This window comes from Chrysemys picta, chromosome 6 (genome assembly GCF_011386835.1).
Source record: "Chrysemys picta bellii isolate R12L10 chromosome 6, ASM1138683v2, whole genome shotgun sequence".
NCBI lineage: Eukaryota > Metazoa > Chordata > Testudines > Emydidae > Chrysemys > Chrysemys picta.
Window position 1 is genome coordinate 98,757,048 of NC_088796.1, and position 22,512 is coordinate 98,779,559.

The window sequence follows — 22,512 nt, forward strand, 5'->3', positions numbered from 1 at the left end:
GCCAATTTGTCTAGGTCACTCTGGACCCTATCCCTACCCTCTAGTGTATCTACCTCTACTCCCAGCTTAGTGTCATCTGCAAACTTGCTGAGGGTGCAATCCATCCCATCATTCAGTTCATTAATAAAGATGTTGAACCAAACCCACACCAGGACCAACCCCTTGATACCGGCTGCCAACTAGATATCAAGCCGTTGATCACTACCCATTGAGCCCGACAATCTAGCCAGCTTTCTATCCACCTTATAGTCCAATCCATACTTTTTTAACTTTCTGGTAAGAATACTGTGGGATACCGTATCAAAAGCTTTGCTAAAGTCAATACATATCACATCCACCACTTTCCCCATATCCACAGAGCCAGTTGTCTCCTCATAGAAGGCACTCAGGTTGGTCAGGCATGACTTGTCCCAGTGGGATGAGAGCTGGAAAACCTGGTTCCTACATCTTTCTCTATGCAGTCCATGGTGGTGTTTTGGAAAGGCAAAGTGGCTGGATCGTGCTGCACTCCAGCTGTGTCCAATGTGTGGTCTATAGAGAACTGTTTCCAGCTGGTGCAAATTAGAGCAGCCCCCAACCCTCAGCTGCTCTATTCTGAGTTTAGCCAAAGGATCAAGGAGCTTTAACTAGTTGTTGATTCTCAGACCACAGCTACACTGCGGGATAACTATAGCACCATAGCTATAAGAGCATAACCCGAGGGAGTAGACATGGTCTGCGCAATAGAAGTGATTTTTCCTTTGCTGTAGGAACACCACCTTCCTGAGTAGCTATAGCTGTGTAGATGGAAGCATTCTTCCATTGACTTAGCTATGTCTACATTGAGAGTTGGGTCAGCATAGCTATAGTCAGGGGTGTGAATTTTTCACAGTCCTGAGTGCCACAGCTGTGTCGACCTAAATTGTAAATGTAGGCCAGGACTCAGCTTCTCCTCTTCTTCCTATCCTCTTGGCGGCTGTGTGGAAATGGAAAGGTAAAAGTTTTATTTAAAAAAAATGCACTCTAGTCAAAATTAATAAAATGAGTTTACATTTGTTTCAAGTTTTAAAATGAATAAGAAGCTTTCAATAACTGATGACTTGAAACCTAGTCAAAGTGATGCTTTAAAAAAATCTGCTTTCCTGTGTAAATTGGCATGCCCATTAGTGGCACCTGCTTATTGTAATGCACTGAAGGTAATACTTAGCCTTTGTGGAGCTATCTCTGTATATCTAATTGATTTAATGGTGGTACACTGTTTTGATTTAACTATACATTTCCTTTTTTAATCTTACATTTAATATGATTACAATTAAAACCTTTGCTAGTCAGATTGAGTCAAACCATGCTTCAAGTATAGTAGTGAACAAATCTAGAAAAATGCTTTCTCTTTTTTATTTTGTTTAAGTTATGTTTCCTTTTTAAAACAGGTTTCTGCTTTGGATCAAAGAGATGATCATTTGAAACTTGCAGAGTTTAAATTGGTCTTGATATCAGCTGCTGCCAAAATGTTATCAGATGGTTCAATGAATGCTTCAGTCAAGTTAGCAAACTGCACATTAGATGATAAACGACTGACAGTCCAGAAGACCACTCCAAGGTGTTAATTTTGCATAAAAGATTAAATTGTTGTTCATCAGTGGTTGTTGGCTAGTCCTAGGGCTGCTAACACTACCTACAAGTTGCTATTTGAGTTTGTTAAATTACCTGTCTTATAAATACAGTTTGGAAAGTAACTAAAATTTGTGTGTATGCACAGATTGGGTCATATATTCTGCATGCTACTTGCTCTTTCTTACAGATATTACCTGGGGCCTATCAATATTGGTGGGATAATACTAATAGTATTTTCAACTTGGAAAAAATGTCATCTTTTACAAGACAATAGATAAGATATACGGAGAGAATTGTGCCTATATATGTCAGTAGGAATTTTTTTTTTTTAGTGCAGCAATAAAATATATATATCACTTAAGTGAACATTAAAATGCAGCTGAAAGAGGACATACTCAGTAATTCATCTGCAGGTTTCATCATGGCTTCTCTGGTGTCTTGTTTATTATATTTTTAGATACTATTAAAAGGATTTGAAACGTGAAACACTACATTTAAAATCGTCACAGTAAAACCCCTTAAGATTTGTACATTAGCACAGTTTTAATATTGATCATTAGCACAGTTTTAATATTTCAAGTGTTATCTTGATGTGTGTTTACCTTTTCAAGTAATTGGTCTGTTAGGCATCCATCACTATAGCATGAATACTGTGCCTAACATTGTATGAAGGTGTGTTAATGAACAGTAACACATACACCTCTACCTCAATATAACGCTGTCCTCGGGAGCCAAAAAATCTTACCGTGTTATAGGTGAAACCGTGTTGTATCAAACTTGCTTTGATCCGCCGGAGCGCGCAGCCCCGCCGTCCCCTCACCCCACTCCCCCCCGGAGTGCTGCTTTACCACATTATATCCGAATTAGTGTTATATCGGGGTAGAGGTGTACTATATGTTTTATTAGTTGGTAGCATTCATAACATTAGTGTCAATTTAGTTTAGAACCTACACAATCTTATGTAATACATAACATAGAACTTTGATTTTTTGAATACTATTAGATTTTATGAACTATTCATATTTACAAAAAATATAGTATTAAAGTCATGAGAGAACATAAAAACATTGAACTTTGTCATATTCTGAATGCTATATTAACAAATTCACAAAGCCACTGTTCTGGAATTAAGTGGCCATCAAGGATATCTATGTTTTTTTGCGGTGGCCATCAAGGATATGTATGTTCTTTAGCCTCTAGCAACAAGGAGGCTGAGTTAACTATTCTGTTTTTCATGTTTCACCTCTGTAACTTTCTTCTATCTTTTTTGAATGGTAAAGTGAGGTCCTACTCAGAAAGCTGCAAATGGCACCTGGTGCTCAATGTTATATTTTAGTTATAAATTGAGAACCTTTAGGGTATAAGTATAAAGTTGAATTTTTCTATCTGTTGTTCCTACAGAGCAGAGTTTTCCTTTTCATGCATCATCAGCATTAATAAAGATCGTTTGGAACAAATTTTACTCTTTTACACCAGTGCAGCACCAGTATCTTCAAAATATGCCCACAATGGCATCTGTGTGTATCCATTGCTACCTAGGGATTTGAATAGATATAACTAATTAGAACTTAGATAGTTCTGCTAATGTATCAGAAAGACTGGACTCCAGCACACTCTTAGTTTATTGCCTTTTCATTGCCAACAAGAACACCGCAGTAAAAACATAGTCACCAAAGCCAGTATTTATGATTGACTGTCCAAGAAGAGCAGATCTGCTGAGTAAGAAAGTGCAGTTTCTTAAAGTTGCTTTTTAGAGTTGTGTGTTACTTTAACATCATTTTTTGGTTAATGCTTATACTGGTGGGTTTTCAATTTTTTTTAAAAAGTGGTTCTTTTTTTTAAAAAAAGGAACTTTTGCTAATGTCATATTCTAGACAGAATGAGAACTCTCCTTGAGTATGAGAATGAATTGTTCATATTAGAGGCCTGGTCTGCTTTTGAAAGTGTCTTATTGTACACTGTCTTAATTGTCTTTCAGAATGGTGGAAATGAAACATGGATCTGAAAAGAAGGACATGGTGGATGTAAGCTACAAGCAGGGGAGAGATGGCACTGTTCTGGACACAATTGTTCAAGACGTATATCTCTGTGCGAGCATGGAATTTCTACTTACTGTTGCAGATATATTCTTAAAGGCTAGTGCAGAAAGTGCTGCTGCACAGAGGAATATCAAGCAAACTTTAGCTGTAAAGGAGCAAGGTTGGTAACCTTTTTTTATATATAAGTTTCTAACTTTAGCATAGAACCATAATATTAAGTTTAGGCTGCTTCCCGGTTTGGCTGCCCTGTCTTAAAAAGTCTCCCTTCTTCAGTGTGTCAAACAACCTCAGTCTTACCATTCAATTCCAGTCTAACAACTTATTTTTCTGCTAGTCTTCCATGGTTGAGTATTCTCTTGTGCATGATTACCAGACACATGCTAACTACCATCAGTGGATATGTTTTGCTTTGTTATCTATGTGTTAGTTGAAATAGATTCAAATGGAATCCTTTCAAGCATACTTAGTGACTTTTTACTCAACAACAAATGGAAATACAGTATATATGTAAACATAGATATCCGTATAGTTATAGTAATTTCTTGGTGTGTTCAAACAATAGGTTTAACTTAAATGGTTTGTTTTTTTTCAGCATCTGTGCAACCGGTATCTTCAATGGAAATGAACATTATTGTTAAAAATCCAGAGATCGTGTTTGTGGCTGATTTAACAAGAAGTGATGCTCCTGCATTGGTGGTTACAACGCAGTGTGAGATCTTTATTAAGAACAGCCCTCAAATGTATAAAATGACAGCTGCTGTTAAAGATATACAAATGAAAGCCTGCCCCTTTCTTGCAGAAAAGAGAAAAGGGAACATCACTACAGTGAGTTTTCCTTTTAAATATAATCTGAGTATCTGCAAATTACAATATAATTGATATTGTAAATCCTGTTCTTTGACTAATATATATAAAATAGCTAATCTGAGTTTGTGGATTTAATGTTTAAAATGTTGGTGAAAAATTATTCTTGAGTGAATAGCCATCTGGCAGTCTCTGGCTATGCTACAGCATTTTATACTGTTAGTATGTTTGTTTTCTCTGAGTTAGTGGAGGGATCACAAACCCTCTGGGTTAATTTTAAATGTTTTTCAGAAGAACAGCTGCTAGTGTTTACTGCTAAGCTTTTAATTTTTTTTTGAGAATGGCTGTTCTTTGTTCTTCTACAGCGTTCGTGATTGTATGATTCCAATTTGTGGCTTTTGGGGGTTTTTCATAACTAAAAATTGTGAGTCTAAGGGAAGAAAATGTTATAGTTCCGATATAATCTAAGCATATAGATAACATGTTTCTGGGAATGCACTATTAACACTGTCTCAGCTTTCAAGGCTTTTTGATTAATTTAGAACATTTTTGGTGTGTGAATTTTTCTGAGACGACACAGTGTGAGAAAAAGGGACGTCAGTCTCCAGTTTTTTTCCAATGAGAATATAGACTGCCAGTGGTACAATTTAAATATCTTCTTTGTGTTAAGATCCACAGATGTTTTACAATGGCACTTTGGCCTGCTTGCAGCTTGGAGACAGAACCAGGCCTGTCAGTGATTGAGAGCAGGGGAATGTTCTCCCCCTGAAGATCCGTTCATTTTTTTTCTTCCTCTGCAGAAGTTAGTGGCTCAGCCAGCCCTCCTAACTGCAGAGCTTTTCTGAGGGAAATTCCAAATTTTGTATCAAATGTTTAAATTAATATTTAGGCTCAATAATGTATGTCTAATTCCCAGTCAGGTGGCATGCTGCATTTGCCTTTTGGGGAGGTATTTGCAGTGGTTCCACTCCCTCTTTGAGGTATTTGCAGTAGCTGGTACCTTTTCAAGTTTCAGGGAGTGAGCAAAGACAAGAAAAGCCAGAGACAAAAGGAGAGGCCTGTGTCTCCTGCTTCCCGCTCTCCCTCTAGATTGTCTTGTGGAGGAGCTAGACTGGCTGTGTAGGCAGAGTGCAGTTTCCTTCACAGTCCAAAGGGCAGCATACCAGATTGGGGGGAGGGGTCATGCCTGAGTCCCTGTGGCCCACATAATCAGTGATGCCTCCAGCTCAGCTGCCACCTTCACTTCCCCAAAGGTCCCAGATTGAGAGCACTGGATACAGCATGGACACTGCCAGCTCCAGAGAGTGTTGTTAAGAAGCCTTCGGGCCCAGCTTCCCCCTCCTACCACCACCTCTATGGCCTGGTCTACACTGAGGGGGGGGGGAATCGATCTAAGATACTCAACTTCAGCTACGAGAATAGCGTAGCTGAAGTCGACATATCTTAGATCGACTTAGAATCACTTACTTCGCGTCCCCAGTCGACTCTGCTTCTGCGTCTCGCCGTGGTGGAATTCCGGAGTCAATGGCAGAGTGATCTATCCGCGTCTAGTGTAGACGCGGATAAATCGATCCCCAATAGATCGATCACTACCGCCAATCCGGTGGGTAGTGTAGACGTACCCTATAATAGCCTCCTCAAGAATCCCTACTCATCCTGGACTGAGACCTTCAGGAGAAACACAGAACTGTCTGGTCCATATACATCCCATGCAGTAGAGAGGGGTGTTGCTTCTTGGGAACCCATCCTTGAGCCTCAGGCTTCTACCTTCCTTGAGAGAGCCAAAAGGGGCCTCTGTGTGGGAGGAGAGACAAATAAACCCAACCTCCTTCAGTATGTCTACATTGCAAAATAAAACCCCATAGCAGCAAGTCTGATCCCATGTCTGTAGACTCTAGTTTGCTGGTCTCGTGCTGTGGCACTAAAAATAGAATTGTAGACTCCCGCTTAGGCTGGATCTATGGATCTGAATCCTGGCAAGGGGGTGGGTCTCACAGCCTGAGCTCCAGCCCTAGTTGAAACATCTACAAATTTATTTTAGCACCGTAGCATGAGTCTGAGTCTGTAGACCTAGGGTCTAAGTTTCACAACTGCATTTGTGTGTGTGTGTGCGTGTGTGCAGTTTAGACGTATCTTTTGAGAACAAGGGAAATAGCTAGCCATTTGAAATATTTTGGAGCAATCTCTGAGCCCAATTTCACTTCTTGCTGAAGCAAGATTCTTCTTTGAGTGGTTGCAGATGTGTGTTCCACTCAGGTGCATGCTCGCCCAATGCACCGAAGTCGAAGCAGTAACTGTTGGGGTGGCACTTGTGCCCTCTAGCGCTTCCCGTGGCTATATAAAGGCTATGCTACCCCTGAACTGCTTCAATTCCACCCGCATCTTGAGTCAGAGCATTCAGTATGGTGTCTCACCTTGCGCTCTTTATCACAGTATTTGTGCGCTTTTTCTGTAAGTAGGTAAGTTTAGTAATACCTTAGGGTTTAGTTTAGATTAGTGTAGTTAGTAACATTTTAGCGCAAGCTGATGCATTTTCTGGGTTTTAAACATTTAACCATCATGTGAGGTTGCTAGCCCTACTAGTGACCCCCCACATCTGAAGTTTATTGTGCCTTGGAGAAGGGCATATTAAGGAAAGGTGCACCATCTGTAAGTTATTTAAGAGAAGGTAACGAGGAACTTGTGTTTGAAAACGCACCTTATGGAGACGGGGCCTACTTAGGGACCACCAGAGATTCAGACTTTCCAGAGCGTGCCTGAGCCGATACAGATGGGGACTTCACATCCGATCTCCTTTCCTTCTCCCAGAAGGAAGAGGGATCGTTCCCCTTCCCACAAAACAGACTGGGGCTGCTCCAGAGTCTAAAGCAATTCCTTCTACCTGTTTAACAGGAGTGCAGACTGGCACTGAGAGTCTTCCAGTATGTGGGATAGAACTGGCATTTTCTGCTATCTAGTACCGATGCCTCATCAATGAGAATGCATACTATCAACTCTGATACTGTCCCGGGGGTTTCTGTTTAGTCTGGTACCAAAAACTGTGGTCTCCAAATCATCGATGAATCAGGCACCAGTATATTTGTTGTGGCGAGTCAGGAACAGACAGGCATTTGCTCAAGAACACTAGACAATGGTGGCTTTGTATTCTGTATCCTTGGCACCTCTTGGCTTGATGGCTGACTTGTCCACACCACCTCAGACCCAGGGCCCTGGGGTACAGTCAGCTTCCTGATTGGTACTGGAGGACTGCCAGTGCAAATGCTGTCTTTGGTACCAACAACAGTTCCAACAGAGTCTACATCTTCAGTTCCAATGCCTGCTTTGGTACCGAGTTTGAGTATGATGCCTTTACTGGTACTCAAAGTGTCTTTGAATGTACCGTCATCAGATCTAATAAGGCCAGCATGTTGGACTGTAGATGGTGCAGGTTGTTTATTGGCTTCACCTGGAGTGGCTCCTCCATTACCGCCAGACTACTTGGAAGGGTCTTCAGGTTCAAGTGTAGAAATGTCTCCTTCACCTTCACGGTACTGTTATTGGAAATTGTCAGGACCCGGGCATCAGCATCGGTGATGGGATCATTACGGCTCCTGTAATAGGGATGAATCTCCCTGGCTTAGCTCCTACTGGCCACCAATGCTACGCCTCTGTGCAGAGTAGCCTCTTTGAAATCCCTGGGATTATTTAGCAAGCTCTCAATCATCTGCTCATTCTAGGGCTAGATTAACTGTTCCTCCGGTGGTCTCTCTGCCTGGGTCACCTGTGCTATAGCCACACGTCAAGGGGGTTCCCTCTAACCAGGTACAACTTGATCCTGTGGTACAGTCAAATGTATTACCATAAAAGAGTCCAGTAATTCTGCTTCCCTCTTCTTCCTCTTCATCAGATGATCCTATACTGCCTGTGTTCTCTTCTACAGTACCAAAGGATTTAAAATCATATCAGGACCTTTTGAGACAAACAGCATTGTCATTGGGTGTTCAGGCTGGGTGTGTTCAGGAGGACATCCCTAAGTTAGTGATGTTCTTCAATTCTCAGTTTCTGGGAGACTTGCTTTTCCTCTAAATGAAGCAATATTGGAGCCTGAAAAATCCGCGTGCAATATCCCCAGCATCTATAACACCCAGAGCTAAACATAGCAACAAGAGTTATGTTTCCATGCAAGGTTTTGGGTGTTTTTTCTCGCATCACCTCACAGTACATAAGAACATACGAATGGCCATACTGGGTCAGACCAAAGGTCCATCTAGCCCAGTATCCTGTCTTTCAACGGTGGCCAATGCCAGGTGCCCCAGAGGAAATGAACAGAACAGGTAATCATCAAGTTCCCTGATTCTGACTGCAGCAAATGAGAGACCAACAGACCATAAAGGACTTACTGTTTGTCTTTTTTTTTTTTGAGAAAAATGACAAGACTTTACATGTTTTAAGGACTTCCGAGCTACTGTATAGTCATTGGGGTTTACACTGAGGCCACAGAGTGTCACTTTGAGGGTCACAACAACACGAGCAATATCGCACTCAGTGATACTTTTGCCCTCATCCTGTCCTGCTAGGCAGAAAGACTTCCCCAGAAGAGGACATAAATCACAGAGGAGATCATCGTCTGGGTCTAGTTTTAGACAACCATACTTTTATAATGAGAGCAATGTACCAGTTGTGAATGTTTCAACCTTGGTTCCTCAGTTTGGGAACAAGCTTTCTCAATTCTACAGTGCTTGGGGAAGCAATAACTACAGACAGCTGGGTGCTGAGCACTGTGGGATCGGGTTATGCAATATTTCTGTCTATCCCATTCCTCCCCAACCTGAGCCTTTTCAAGGACCCTTCTCATGAGCCACTGCTTCTTCAGCACGTCCAGACTTTGTGTGCTCTGGGAGCTATGCAGGAGGTTCTTCCTTTTCTTCAGGGAAAGGAATTCTACTCCGGTACTTCCTGATCCCCAAGTCCAAGGAAGGGTGAGACCTATCTTCAATCTGCCTGGTTTCAATAAATACATCAAGTATTTGAGATTCCACATGGTTACCCTTGCTTACTATTCTTCCTCCATTGAATCACAATGTCTGATTTGTTGCTCTCAATCTTCAGGATGCCTAGTTCCCTGTGCCAATTTTCCCAGGCCACAGAAAGTTCCTGAGATTCATTGTCGGCTGCCAACACTATCAGTACATGGTTCTCCCGTTTGTCCCATCATCAGCCCCAGGCATATTTACCAAATGCATGATGGTAACTGCTTATCTCAGAAGGAAGGGAATTCATGTCTTCTCATACCTAAAGTATGGCTACTGAGATGTAGATCCGAGGGACAAATCCTCAGTCGTGTCCAGTTCACACTGAACCTCTTCGATCAACTGTGGTTGATTTTGAACAAAGCCATGTCGAGTTGACTACAGCTCAAAAAATCAAGCTCATTGGAGCCTTACTACACTTCATGAATTTGAGGCCCTTTCTCTCATATGAGCGATTCTAGGCAATTTATTGCCTTTGTCTGGATCTGCAGTCTCATCCTTTGACCATGGTCCATGCGTACCTGACATTACTAGGACGTATGGCCACATGCACTTATATGGTTCAGCATGTGAGATTGCGTCTTAATCCTTTTCAGTCATGACTGAAGCTGGTCTATCACCTAAGCTGCCAGTCATTGGACAGGCTTGTCTTAGTGCCTCTGGAGATACTGGATTCTCTTCAGGGGTAAGCAAAATGGAACAATGTTGCCAGGGTGTTCCCTTTGCGTGTCCTCTGCCAACCAGAAATATAATCACTGTTGCCTCCATAATAGGTTGGGGAGCACATTTAGGAACATTAAAGGTTTAGGGTTTGTGCTTGGAATGGGAATTGTTGTTCTGTATCAATGTCTGACATTTACAATGCATGGGACTGTGCCTTCTGATCAAGAGAGCAATGGTTCACATACTCACCAAGGATACCACCATAACATATTATGTGAACAAGCAAGGACCAGCCCACTCCAGCGAGCTTTGTCAGGAAACAAAGTTTTGGGACTTCTGTGTCAAGGAAGACATAATACCCACAGCGGCATACTTACCAACTCTCAAAACCAGTTGGCTGATCATCTCAGCAGGACTTTCTCTGACAACCACGAGTGGTCTCTAAAGAGCTGTGGGGTAAAGTCCATGTTCAGGAATCGTGCATTTCATAGGTTGACCTTTTTGCAACAAAGCATAACTAGTGCTGTCAGTTTTGTTTCTGAGCAGGACTTAGTTTATGGTCTCTAGCTGATGCCTTCCATCTGAACTAGGGAACAGACCTGATGGATGCCTTTCCTCCATCCCTCTTGCTTCTCAGGTTATCCTCAAACTTGAAGTTGGATCATGCCAGACTGATATTTACTATGCCAGGTTGCCCAGGATGATATTGGTTCTCTAACCTTCTCAGTCTGTCTGTTTGACCTCCCAGATCCTACTCTCCTTCCTCACCTGCTGACTCAGTACCATGGCCAGGTTGTTCATCCAGTACTTCACGCTGTGGATGGTATGTTGTTTAATTAGGAAGAAGAACAATGCCTGGAAGCAGTACATAGGATCCTGCTTAATAGTAGAAAACCATCTACTTATTTGGCTAAATGGAAACATTTTTCAGTATGGTCAATATCAAAGGGAGCTCAACTCATGTCAGCTCATGTTCAGGACATTGTGGGCTACCTGTTACATTTGAAGTCCTCTGGTATGGCTTTTAACTCATTGACGGTTCACTTGGCAGCAGTCTCAGTTGTTTCATAATCCAATCCAAGAAAAATAAATTTTCCTAAACTCCATGATAGTGAGATTTCTAAAAGGTATTATCCACCTCTTTCCACCTGTGAAGGAAATGATCCTGTTTAGGGACCTAAATACGGCGCTGGCTGCCCTCATGGGTCCTCCGTTTGATCTGGTGGCAACCTGCTCATTGTTTCTCTATTCCCAAAAAACAGCTTTTCTTATGGCTATAATGTCCACAAGAAGTTTCAGCAAATTACAAGCCATAATGGCAGAACTTCCATTTATTCAGTTATTCAAAGACAAAGTGTCCTTAAGACTACATTCAAAGATTTTGTGCAAGGTGGTTTCACAATTTCACCTTAATCAAGTTATTTACTTGCCTTTATTCTTTCCTAAGCTGCACTGAAATGCAGTGATCAGCATATCCAAACATTAGGTCTGAGGCGGTGCTTGACATTCTGTCTCGAAAGGACTAAACCATTTCGTTCATCACCTTGACTTTTTGTCCACTGTGCAGATCAGATGAAAGATCGGCTGCTTTCTGCACAGACTATTTCCAGGTAAATAACTTCCTGTATTACCACAGCGTATGGAGTAGCTCAAACTATGCCCTGGCAGACATTATAGGTTCATTCAACAAGAGTCCAAGGGACAATGATCATATTTGTCAACAATGTTTCAGTGTTAGATATTTGTAGGGCTGCTACATGGTCTTCAGTGCATACTTTAACCAAAGATTATGCTATTACTGCAGCATATAGGTCACATGCAAACTTTGGGGAGGCAGTTATGCAGTCATTGTTTAAGTAGACTCTGAACCCTACCGCCTGCCGAAACTGCTTATGAGTCACCTGAGTGAGATACTTTTCAGAGTAGCAGCCGTGTTAGTCTGTATCCGCAAAAAGAACAGGAGTACTTGTGGCACCTTAGAGACTAACAAATTTATTAGAGCATAAGCTTTCGTGGACTACAGCCCACTTCTTCGGATATGCATCCGAAGAAGTGGGCTGTAGTCCACAAAAGCTTATGCTCTAATAAATTTGTTAGTCTCTAAGGTGCCACAAGTACTCCTGTTCTTTTAAATGAGATACATGTCTTCAACCACGCAAAGAAGAAAAAAATTACTCATCTGTATTGTCACTGTTGTTCTTCAAGATGTGGGTGCAGACCTGTCCTCCATGACTCGCCGTCTGTCCACTCTTCTAATGTGAAGGAACTGAGGGGGGACAGGGCAGTGCTGCCCTTATATAGCTATGGGAGGGGCTACATGGGCCAGAGGGCACAAGCACTGTCCCAGCGGGTGCTGCCAAGCCAAGTTCTCTGGCTTCAGTGCACTGGTTGTGCATACACCTGGGTGGTCTACAACCATGTCTTAAAGATGGTAAGTAACCATTTTTTATGGGGACAAACTTCCAAAGCAGAAATAAATGAATAATCAAATCAGCTCTGTTTCCCTAGTCACCCTTACAGAGTACAGCATGGGGGATAATCACCAATGTCAGATTCTTCTGCTGACAGCCCGAGTGCAGCATGACAAATCAATGCAAAAGACCAGGTCATACACTTCTGTACATGCACAAACTACAAAGGGAATTCTTCATCCTTAGAGGAGAAGGCCAGCAGTTCAAATCAAGTTATAGAATCAAGTAGTTATATAATATAGAGTAGTGTCTGTTGATCCACACATGCTCCTTCACTCTCTTCCTGCCACCAACCAAGGAGATAAAGGGCAGGGCAGACCAACTGACAAGACTGATTCTGACCCCAAGTGGCAAGCGGGCTGAAGGACCATTGTAATGGCTCTGTGGATCTTACTACTCAAAGAATGGACATTTTCTGGTGAGAATGGGTACTTTTTCCTTATCATTCACTTTTGATATTGAGCGAGCAACAGTCTATTATGGCTGAAATATTGTTTGCTCCATTCGCTTTTGTTTCTGTTCTCTCATTTCAGAAGGGATGCTAATATTAAGAGTCAAGTTTTTCATTTTAAAGAACCAACAGAATTATCACTAGTAACTCTTTCCCTTAAATCTTCCTAATGGCATTTTAGAGGAAATATTTTTCTAGCTAAGCATGTATTTTTACTCCAGTTACTATATATTTTTAGAGTTGACCATGAATTCTTTCTTCTTCAGGTATTGCAGCCTTGTGATTTCTTCTTCAAAATGGTGCAGTCAGGTAATAATCCACAAATGGCTGACCTATCAATTAAATCCTTAACAATAAAGGTAAGTTGAAATGTAGTTTTTGTGTCCTGTCTTCCTCCTCCTCCTCCTCCTCCCCCACTGGCTTTTAAAGTTACTGGTTTTGTTTTAAAATTTTGATGTAACTAAAATTAACACAATCTAAACACATTTCGTAGTCTTGCATCTCCTATTGCTTACTATATTGAAACAAAAGAAGAAAGAGCCTTTCACATGTACTGCAGTCATGTCACCTCATTTTTATATGGTGATTCATATGATAGGTTTGGACAAAAAGCACCCTATTTCCACAAGGTATAGTTGCTTGTGAAAGGAAGATTTAGCCATGCCACCAAGTTATTAGAAATTACATTTTTTCCTGCTCTTGTTTTAAGTGTGCTACGGTCATGCCCCACTCAGATTTGGTTCCTGCATATGTATTTTAGAGAGCCACGTTGATCACCTGTGCATCAGTGGGAGAATTTTCTGGGTTGACAAGTGGTGTGCTGCAGTTGTGTTAATTTTTCAATGGTTCAGTAACATTGTGGAATGGAATCACTTGATGTAACTTCAGTTATGCAAATAATCCTACAATCACCATTGCATAATACATTGTTCACTGTTTAGGTGGCTTGTCTGGTTTGCTTTCTGCATTCCATCCCCATTTTCATACACTTTGGAAACGTGCACAGAGGACTTCTGATTTGGGCAGCATGATGGTTGTAAACTGTGTTAAAATAAATAACAAGAAATATTATAGATAATGTCTCAGAATTTCAGCAATCAATAGGTGGATCTGTTCACATCCAGAAAAAATGCCACAGCAAAGCTCTTTTTCATATGAGAAGTAAACCAAAGGGCACTTGGAATGAATGCTCTTACACTAATGTTGGCCAAACTGAGTACATTTATCTCCCTCATCATGCAACTGCTACACTTACCACATCTGGGAAGCAAAAGATAAGTGAGAGGAAACAATAATCACAGTTGTCAGATGGTGAAGGCAGCCATGATTCTCCAACTTAGTGAAACTCACACAGTGCCTATCACATTATCCATTAAAAGGTTGGACCTCTTGTAACAGGAAGCACTACTTGAGCCTGATAGCCTGATTACTGAAAGGGGAGTGTTAACAAAAAGGGGGATACTCCAGGTTAGGCGATGTACTTCTTTCCTCACTCCAACCATTCTCACCCTCAGTCCATGCTAAAAAAAAATTCAAGACTTCTGTTAGAGCAGTGGTTACCAAACTTTGTTGCTTCATGAACCACCTTCTTAAAAAAATGACTTTTGAGGTACCATCTGCAAATTTATCCTTTTTGTACGCATTTGTTTTAGGCCTTATTAGACTTAAGTATTTCTGGACTCAAATGCCTAAGGAAGCCTAAAATGTTAGATTATAACATCTATTTTAATCATCTGAGGTTTTGAGACCGTGAATCGAAAAGCACAATGAAGAAGTGATGACAATTTGTCTTCGTGTAGATTATAAGAAAAAAATATGTTAAATGACATCTTGATATATTTTGGTAGGTCATGGAAGCAAATCAGTGGCATAACTTTTTAATTTATCAAATTTCAGTTCAGAGTTCCTGCTAATTCTTATCAGGACTATAGTTGAACACAAGCCAAACTTCACTATGCTTACCTTTTTACAAAATGTAAATGAAGAAAATACAAAACATTTTGAGTAGCTCCGAGACAATTTTAAGGGTATTCTTGCTTCATAGAACATAGTTGCTTTATGTCAGGTAAGATGTTGGGAAGCTTCAACTGAAGATCCAGTCCTACACTGAGATTCATCCTTACTTGTTTTTAATGGCAACTAGAGCAAAAAATTAATCTCGCAGAGCTACATAGTGCTGAAGGATATCAAAAATTCCAAATCTCTGTCCAGTATCAGGCTAAACTCCTTTCTTCTTTTCATCCAAAAGTCTCTGAGCTGCATTTTATTGAGTTTGAGTCCACCATCACATGACAGTTCAATCAACTTTTACTTTTCATTTGACAGGGTGCCTTGTATTGAAAATGAATCCCTGATCTAATTCTCATTTGTTACACTGTCAGGAAAATATTCATTAAACTTGGTAACCAAATTAAGGCAGTGTTCTCTTATGGTCAGTAGTGAGATCATGATGAATTTTCAAGTAATTTTCAGTGAGGAAACTTTCCAAAGATGGGAGTCATTGACAGGTTCTCTTCTTCTTTTCATGCTGTCTTTTCTTTATCATTGCTCTTGATTTGTTGTGAACATTAAAAAGTATAATTTTCATTCTCTGTAAGCTGGCATTCAGTTTGACACACACACAACAAGTCAGCTCAATAGGCTAGTCTTGACAGCTATAATTCATCCGAAAGCAATCAGCACATTCAGAACTAAAATAATTGAGGAAAATGTGTGCCTCTGAATGGAGTTCAGAGAGACAAGTCAGCACCTTCCCATGCATTAACACTTCCCATTTCATTGCACATAACAAAAGCAAATGTGAGTTCAGTGCTCATGGTTGAATAAAAATGACCAACTTTACAGTAAGATCCTGAACAACTTTCTGATAGGGATGTTTTGGCAACAAGTGCCTTGCAGTGAATATTTCAGTGAGTAAATTTAGCATTGGACACCACTTATTCAATTTTTGTCAAAACACTTCCAAATTTTAGTCACTTCTCATGCTCCATCAGAGCACACACATGACATTGTTTTCTCACTCCACACCATTTCCTGCAATAAACTCAGTTTAAAAATTTATTCTGCTGTTGTACATCTTGACAAATCTTCTCAAAACAAGAATTATTCTTTAACTTTAAAGAATTATTCTTTGAATAAATGTAAAGTAATGCACATTGGAAAAAATAACCCCAACTATACATACAATATGATGGGGGCTAATTTAGCTACAACAAGTCAGGAAAAAGATCTTGGAGTCATCGTGGATAGTTCTCTGAAGATGTCCGCGCAGTGTGCAGAGGCGGTCAGAAAAGCAAACAGGATGTTAGGAATCATTAAAAAGGGGATAGAGAATAAGACTGAGAATATATTATTGCCCTTATATAAATTGATGGTACGCCCACATCTCGAATACTGCGTACAGATGTGGTCTCCTCATCTAAAAAAAGATATACTGGTACTAGAAAAGGTTCAGAAAAGGGCAGCTAAAACGATTAGTGGTTTGGAACGGGTCCCATATGAGGAGAGATTAAAGAGGCTAGGACTCTTCAGCTTGGAAAAGAGGAGACTAAGGGGGGATATGATAGAGGTATATAAAATCATGAGTGATGTGGAAAAAGTGGATAAGGAAAAGTTATTTACTTATTCCCATAATACAAGAACTAGTGGTCATCAAATGAAATTAATAGGCAGCAGGTTTAAAACAAATACAAGGAAGTTCTTCCTCACGCAGCGCACAGTCAACTTGTGGAACTCCTTACCTGAGGAGGTTGTGAAAGCTAGGACTATAACAGCGTTTAAAAGAGAACTGGATAAATTCATGGTGGTTAAGTCCATTAATGGCTATTAGCCAGGATGGGTAAGGAATGGTGTCCCTAGCCTCTATTTGTCAGAGGATGGAGATGGATGGCAGGAGAGAGATCACTTGATCATTGCCTATTGGTCCACTCCCTTTGGGGCACCTGGCATTGGCCACTGTTGATACACAGGATACTGGGCTAGATGGACCTTTGGTCTGACCCGGTACGGCCGTTCTTATGTTCTTAACTGTAATTTCTGAATCAAACCATGTAAGAAACTGAGCAAAATTAGTGATATTGCTCCTTGCATCTAATTTCAATTAAAAGAAATTATTTTGTTTATACATTCTATGAACTTTTGCTTTAGTTGAAAAGCCATCTCTTGAATTCTTCCTGATATACTATTGTTTGATAAACAAACAATATCAAGCTGTTTTGCAGCTTTGTCCTCTGGAATTGATAAGTGTCTTTTGCTGCAGGTACACAAGCGTGTCACCAATAGTATGAAGTTTCCCATTTTGAGCACTCCTCAGATTTACCTGATATGATGCTATCAGGGCCTTTACATTAATATTGCATAGAGAGGTAATTTGTTTTGTTTGTTGAGCTGTCTTTCAAATCTTTAAAAAACAAAACAGAAAAAACAAAAACCCATGATGATTGTCTTCTAAAGAGCTGAGCTTTCTGTTGAGGTAACATTGAGTAGGGAAGGTTTAATTGAATATTGGATAACAGATGATAGCAAATGATGCACTAAGTCCATGACTCACTTTTTTCAGCATTCAAAGTAAATCCAAATGATAGGTACTTAGGATCATACTTTTTAACAATGTTATATTTTCATTGCTTTGTAGCAGGAAACCAACAAGCAGTGCCTGAAATTTCTTCATTTTTTTCAGTCAGGTTTTGATTCATACCACTGCCTATTTCATCAACAGACGTTTGTGTTTCAGTATAAGTTCTTTTGAAACTACTGCTAGTTATCCACTTATCCATAGTTGAGGATCACATATATTCCCAAATACATAACTTTCACTATCACATGGACTAACATAAGTGATGCCAAAGCATTCAGACGAGAGGGTCTCAGGCGGATGGGATTTTAAAACTTGTGATGAACTAAAGCTTGGGCTATGTCCCTGGAATATGTGTGTGTGTGCCTATTAAGGTTATCTGGCTGGTGGGGGATATGCTTAAGGAAATTAAAAGAGAAAGGAGTTGGGGTGGGCGGGGGGAGTTAGAGGACATGAGGTTTAGACTGAGGGGTAGGGGCTGTGGCTGGAGTGCTGGGGGCTCTGGTGGTGTGAGTGGGTGGATGTTAAAGGACAGTGTTGGCTCAGAGTGGGGGATAGAGAGATGGGGTAAATCATCACTGGAAGTAAGGGGCTGTACCTGGGCAGTAGGCAGCTTCAGCTCCAATTCAGCCATGTTCCAAGGTTTCAGATTCACAGTTCCCCCTGAGTCAGGGGTTTTTGTCAGTCTCATTGCAGGCCTCGGCCTTGTTGGAGAGTCTTTTCCACTCACCACCTGCTCTGTTCCATGGACACTCAGCTTCTTCTTTATGTTTATGGGATTCCACAGCCATACTTCTTGAAGCTGGGCTGTGGTTCAGGGAGGCCTCTCTAGCCCATTGCTCTCCCTTCTGGTTCCCATTCCAGGGGCCTGTCCTCCTAAATCTATGCTTCTCTGTAATTCTCTTCTCCCAGCTCTCTGCTCTTTCTCCCCTCTTGGGAGTCACCTAACAGCTGGGTTTTATCATATTAAGGAGGTAGCAAGCTGATTTATCACCTGGCCTCCATTCTTCTGCTAATCTGCTGATCCCCTGAATAGCTGTTTTTTTTTTTTCTTTTTAAAAGGGGCCATGCCATGAATTTAGGGGTTGGCTAGCCCCAGGTTCCACTACCGTTTGAAAGAGAGAGATCACCCTGTTACAGCACACTACTTCCAAGTGAACATATCACGGTTTGAGAATCTCTGTAGTAGTGGCAAAAACCTCAATTCTATGATAGCAGTCATAAGAACATTATTGTAATCCTTAATGGACAGCTGTAGTTTGAGCTTAAAACCCTGTTGCAAAATCACAACGTGTTGTAAAGCTGCTTGAAATTTCATTTTGGAACATGCCAAAAGGTTTTTTCAGAATTTAGTCTGACATTATTTCATGACAACACAAACAAGATGATGTTTTTAATCTAGAAAAGAAGATAAAATGTTATATTATGACATGTCAGTGGTACTAATGCATATTATGTAAAAGTGAAAACATTCTGAAACAATTTTAGAATTCAGAAACGTGCTTGTTTTGAAAATTTTTTGGTAATCATCAAAACAGACACTTTTCTGAAATATTTCAGTTTTAACAAAAATGTATTTTTAATAATAAAAGTCAATTTTTTTGTGAAAACATGCTCTAAGACCTTGTTATTACAGTACCATAAACGCAGGGTCCTTTAAATCACTCTTGGGTCATCATCTGGTTTCTTGGTGTTACTTATCTGTCAAAACAAGCAAACTGGCTCATTTGTCCAACCTGGAACTTTCCTGTGGTTTTTAAGGCTCTTGAATCTACTCTTTGGACTTCCATTTCACTCTAGTATCTGTTGGTCAAAAATCTGTTTTCTGCTGGCCCTTATTTCACCTCAAAGGACCACTCAGATATCAGTCTTAGACAAGCCCTATTATGTTTTCCATAGTGTTTGTCATCCTCATTCCCGTACTTTTCTTGACAAAGGTAAATGTAACTTTCCAAGAGATTGTTGTCTTCCTTTTGTCTGAGTCCTCAATGCCATAAGAAAACAATGGTGGAATAAAAAATACACTGGAAAAGTGGTTGAGACTTACTTGAATCAAATTTAGAAAATCATGTTTTTCTTATCTGAAATGTTTATTTTATTAAGCTATCCAAGTTATCTGTAATAGTGCAAAAATGCTAATTACCAGCAACTTACATGGCATTGTGAAAGCCAATTTCAGAGGGGATAAAAACTCATTCAGAAGGTTCCTCTCCAGTTTTATGGGATGGGTGATATTGGCCAGCACAAAAGAAATCTGCAAGGCTCTACTTAGTCTTTTTTCAAAGCCTTTATTAAGTACTACAGGTATGATCTGTTTTTTCTTCTACAGAAGCATCCCTTGGCAGGAAATAGTCCCAAAGTAAACTACATAAGCATTGCCATTGAGAAAGGGGAAACTCATTTTCTGTCATCTATACCTGTTTCTTTCCCTCCCGATTATTTCTCCATACTGCTCACTACATTACATTTAGAAATGGGAAAAAGGTCTGGAAGACTTGTTTAATTATTTTCTGGATTTGAACTCTCCTCCAGTCTGCCCCATCTCTGAAGCATGTACACAGTTATGTTGTTTTGAGGTTACTAGCTAGAGGTTTCAGTCTTAGACATATTTGAAAGCTGTTCTGGAAGGCAGACAGAAGGGGCATGGCTTAACCCCAAAGCAAGTCTGAACTGTCTTTAGTGTATGGAGAGAGAGAAGTAAAGCATACGAGTGCTAAAATGAGGGAGAGTCAGTCCCAAAAAGGAAACAACCAGGTGCTGTAACAAATATTCATTATAATTTTGAAACTGAAAGCAGTAACTAGTCAGTTCAAGAGATTACTTTAAAAAGTGGTTATTGATATACCCAGTTCCATGTTTTTTCCATATACCCAATGGCACTGAATAATCAATTTTTTTCCCCTCATAGGTTTCACCCATTATCATAAATACAGTGATTACTATTACATCGGCACTTTCTCCAACTACAGAGACTTCAGAAGAAGAGATTAGTCCAATTCCTCCAGACCTATGGGATAAGAAAGATATAAAAAAATTAAAAATGTGGTTTCTTGAAAAGTCAAATGAAAATGAAAATAAAAATACAGCAGCTGAGTTGGTTCTCACAGGGGAGACATTAAATATGAGAATTGAATCAGTCATTGTAACTCTTGAAGCTGGAGTTGGTCACAGAACGGTACCTATGCTTTTAGCAAAGTCGTCTTTTTCTGGAGAAGTCAAAAATTGGAGTACGCTCATCAACCTCCATTCCCAGCTTGAACTGGAGGTAAGGATATAATATAATGACACTTTTCCCAAAATCAGCTGTAATAACGATTATGTAACTGACTTGTTACTTAGACAAGGCTTATGAAAGAAACTTTTGACAAGTAAAGGTGATATTTTTATCTAGCAGTTAAACTTCAGGGGGGGAAAGTGCCTTGTGGAGCACAACCTTCCATTGTTCACTATCTGCAGAGTCCTTGTACTTCACTGCAACAACCCTAAGTTATGGAGCAACAATCCCTAAATTCCCAGACAATGTTAGTTATTCTATCACAAAGTTACTACCCTTCGTTCCCAGCCGCCTCACACTACACGCAATTGTGGCTCATAATTGAAAATACTTATTGACATAAAATTCATCAGTTATTTTAGATAAGAACTATATTTGAGCATGGATTTTTTTGCTATGTTGGTTTGCATTCCTGTAATGCCTATAGATTCAACCAAGATCAGTTCCCTATTCTGCCACGCACTGTACAAACATAGATGATCCATACCTTGAAGAGTATATAATATAATGCCCCACTCTGGCAAAAAATGCCCATGCTTCATAATTGTGAGTAGTCCCACTAAAGTCAAGTTAGTGTTTGTGGGATTGGGACATACATAGACAGGACAGACATATAATGGGAGAAAGAGATGTAGAGTACAATTTTCAAAAGCTCCTAAGTCTCACTGAAAATCAGTGGGACTTGATTTAGTGTCCTAATTCACTTTTAAAAATGGGACTGAGGACCAGATTGTTATAGATATTTAGGCACCTAAAAATTCAGATAGATGCGTATGGGATTTTCAGAAGTGCGTCGATATGTAACTCCCATTGATTTCAGCAGGAGTTAAGCATCAATGCTTTTTTGAAAATCCCACTGGGTGCCTGTGTGCATCTTTAGGCACGTAAATACTTTAAAATGTCTGACCCTTAGTACTTTGAAAAACTTTACTCATAGCCTACAAGCAGAGTGGTTTGCAAATGTTATGTTAGTACCATAGATGCTTGTTTGCAGCAACATCTTGAAAGAGCAACCACTGCTTATGAGCAACATTCCCCTGTGAACACTTTCCTTTCTGTGAATTGTCAACACTCCCCATAACAGCAATAACCACTTACGAGCAACGTACCAAAAGAACACTGGTATGTTGCTACCAGCCGATCAGCAGTGTAGGGGAGAATCCAGCGTAAAAACTATAGAAAACAGTCTATAATCAGTATCTCAAGGTCCCTATTGATATAGCTGCTTTAGTCTCTGGGTCCCAAGATGGCTCTGCCCTCCACTTTCTGCAGCCCAGCATCTCGCACAATTCTGGATGTCTAGGCTGCTCGAGATAGATCAGCATTTTGGTGCTGCACACACTGGCCATGTGCCCTCTGCTTCTGCTTGCCACCAGATTCTCTGTGTTCACAGCAGTGGACGGTGGTTTCTATTGCTCCTACCTGTCTCCTTTTTTAGTTTTTTTCTGACCAATTTTTGGGTAGGGGGAGCAGTGTTCTCCCTCTTCAGCATTCCTCCTCCTTACTGGGTCAGTTAACTCTTTGGGAGTGTAACTTACCCTAAGTGTCAGCAGCAGTGTCTCGCTGCCAGATACTCTGCCCCTATACAGTCATGACAGAGCAGCCAAGAAAGCGCAGGATCAAATCACTGTTCTA

General features: G+C 40.4%; 1 protein-coding gene across 13 annotated transcripts in view; it reads left to right on the forward strand.

The window, feature by feature from the left end:
• The window catches only part of VPS13A (vacuolar protein sorting 13 homolog A), a 293,421-nt gene that overhangs the window by 143,594 nt on the left and 127,315 nt on the right, over positions 1 to 22,512 (forward strand). For all 13 annotated transcript variants that reach the window (XR_010588882.1, XR_010588883.1, XM_042850566.2 and 10 more), the window contains 5 exons: positions 1,410 to 1,579; positions 3,572 to 3,792; positions 4,225 to 4,457; positions 13,297 to 13,389; positions 20,512 to 20,868. Coding sequence is in view for 11 of the 13 variants with exons in the window: in XM_042850566.2 (XP_042706500.2) it covers positions 1,410 to 1,579; positions 3,572 to 3,792; positions 4,225 to 4,457; positions 13,297 to 13,389; positions 20,512 to 20,868 (1,074 nt within the window). In the remaining 2 variants the exon portion in view is untranslated. The remainder of the gene's footprint in view (positions 1 to 1,409; positions 1,580 to 3,571; positions 3,793 to 4,224; positions 4,458 to 13,296; positions 13,390 to 20,511; positions 20,869 to 22,512) is intronic.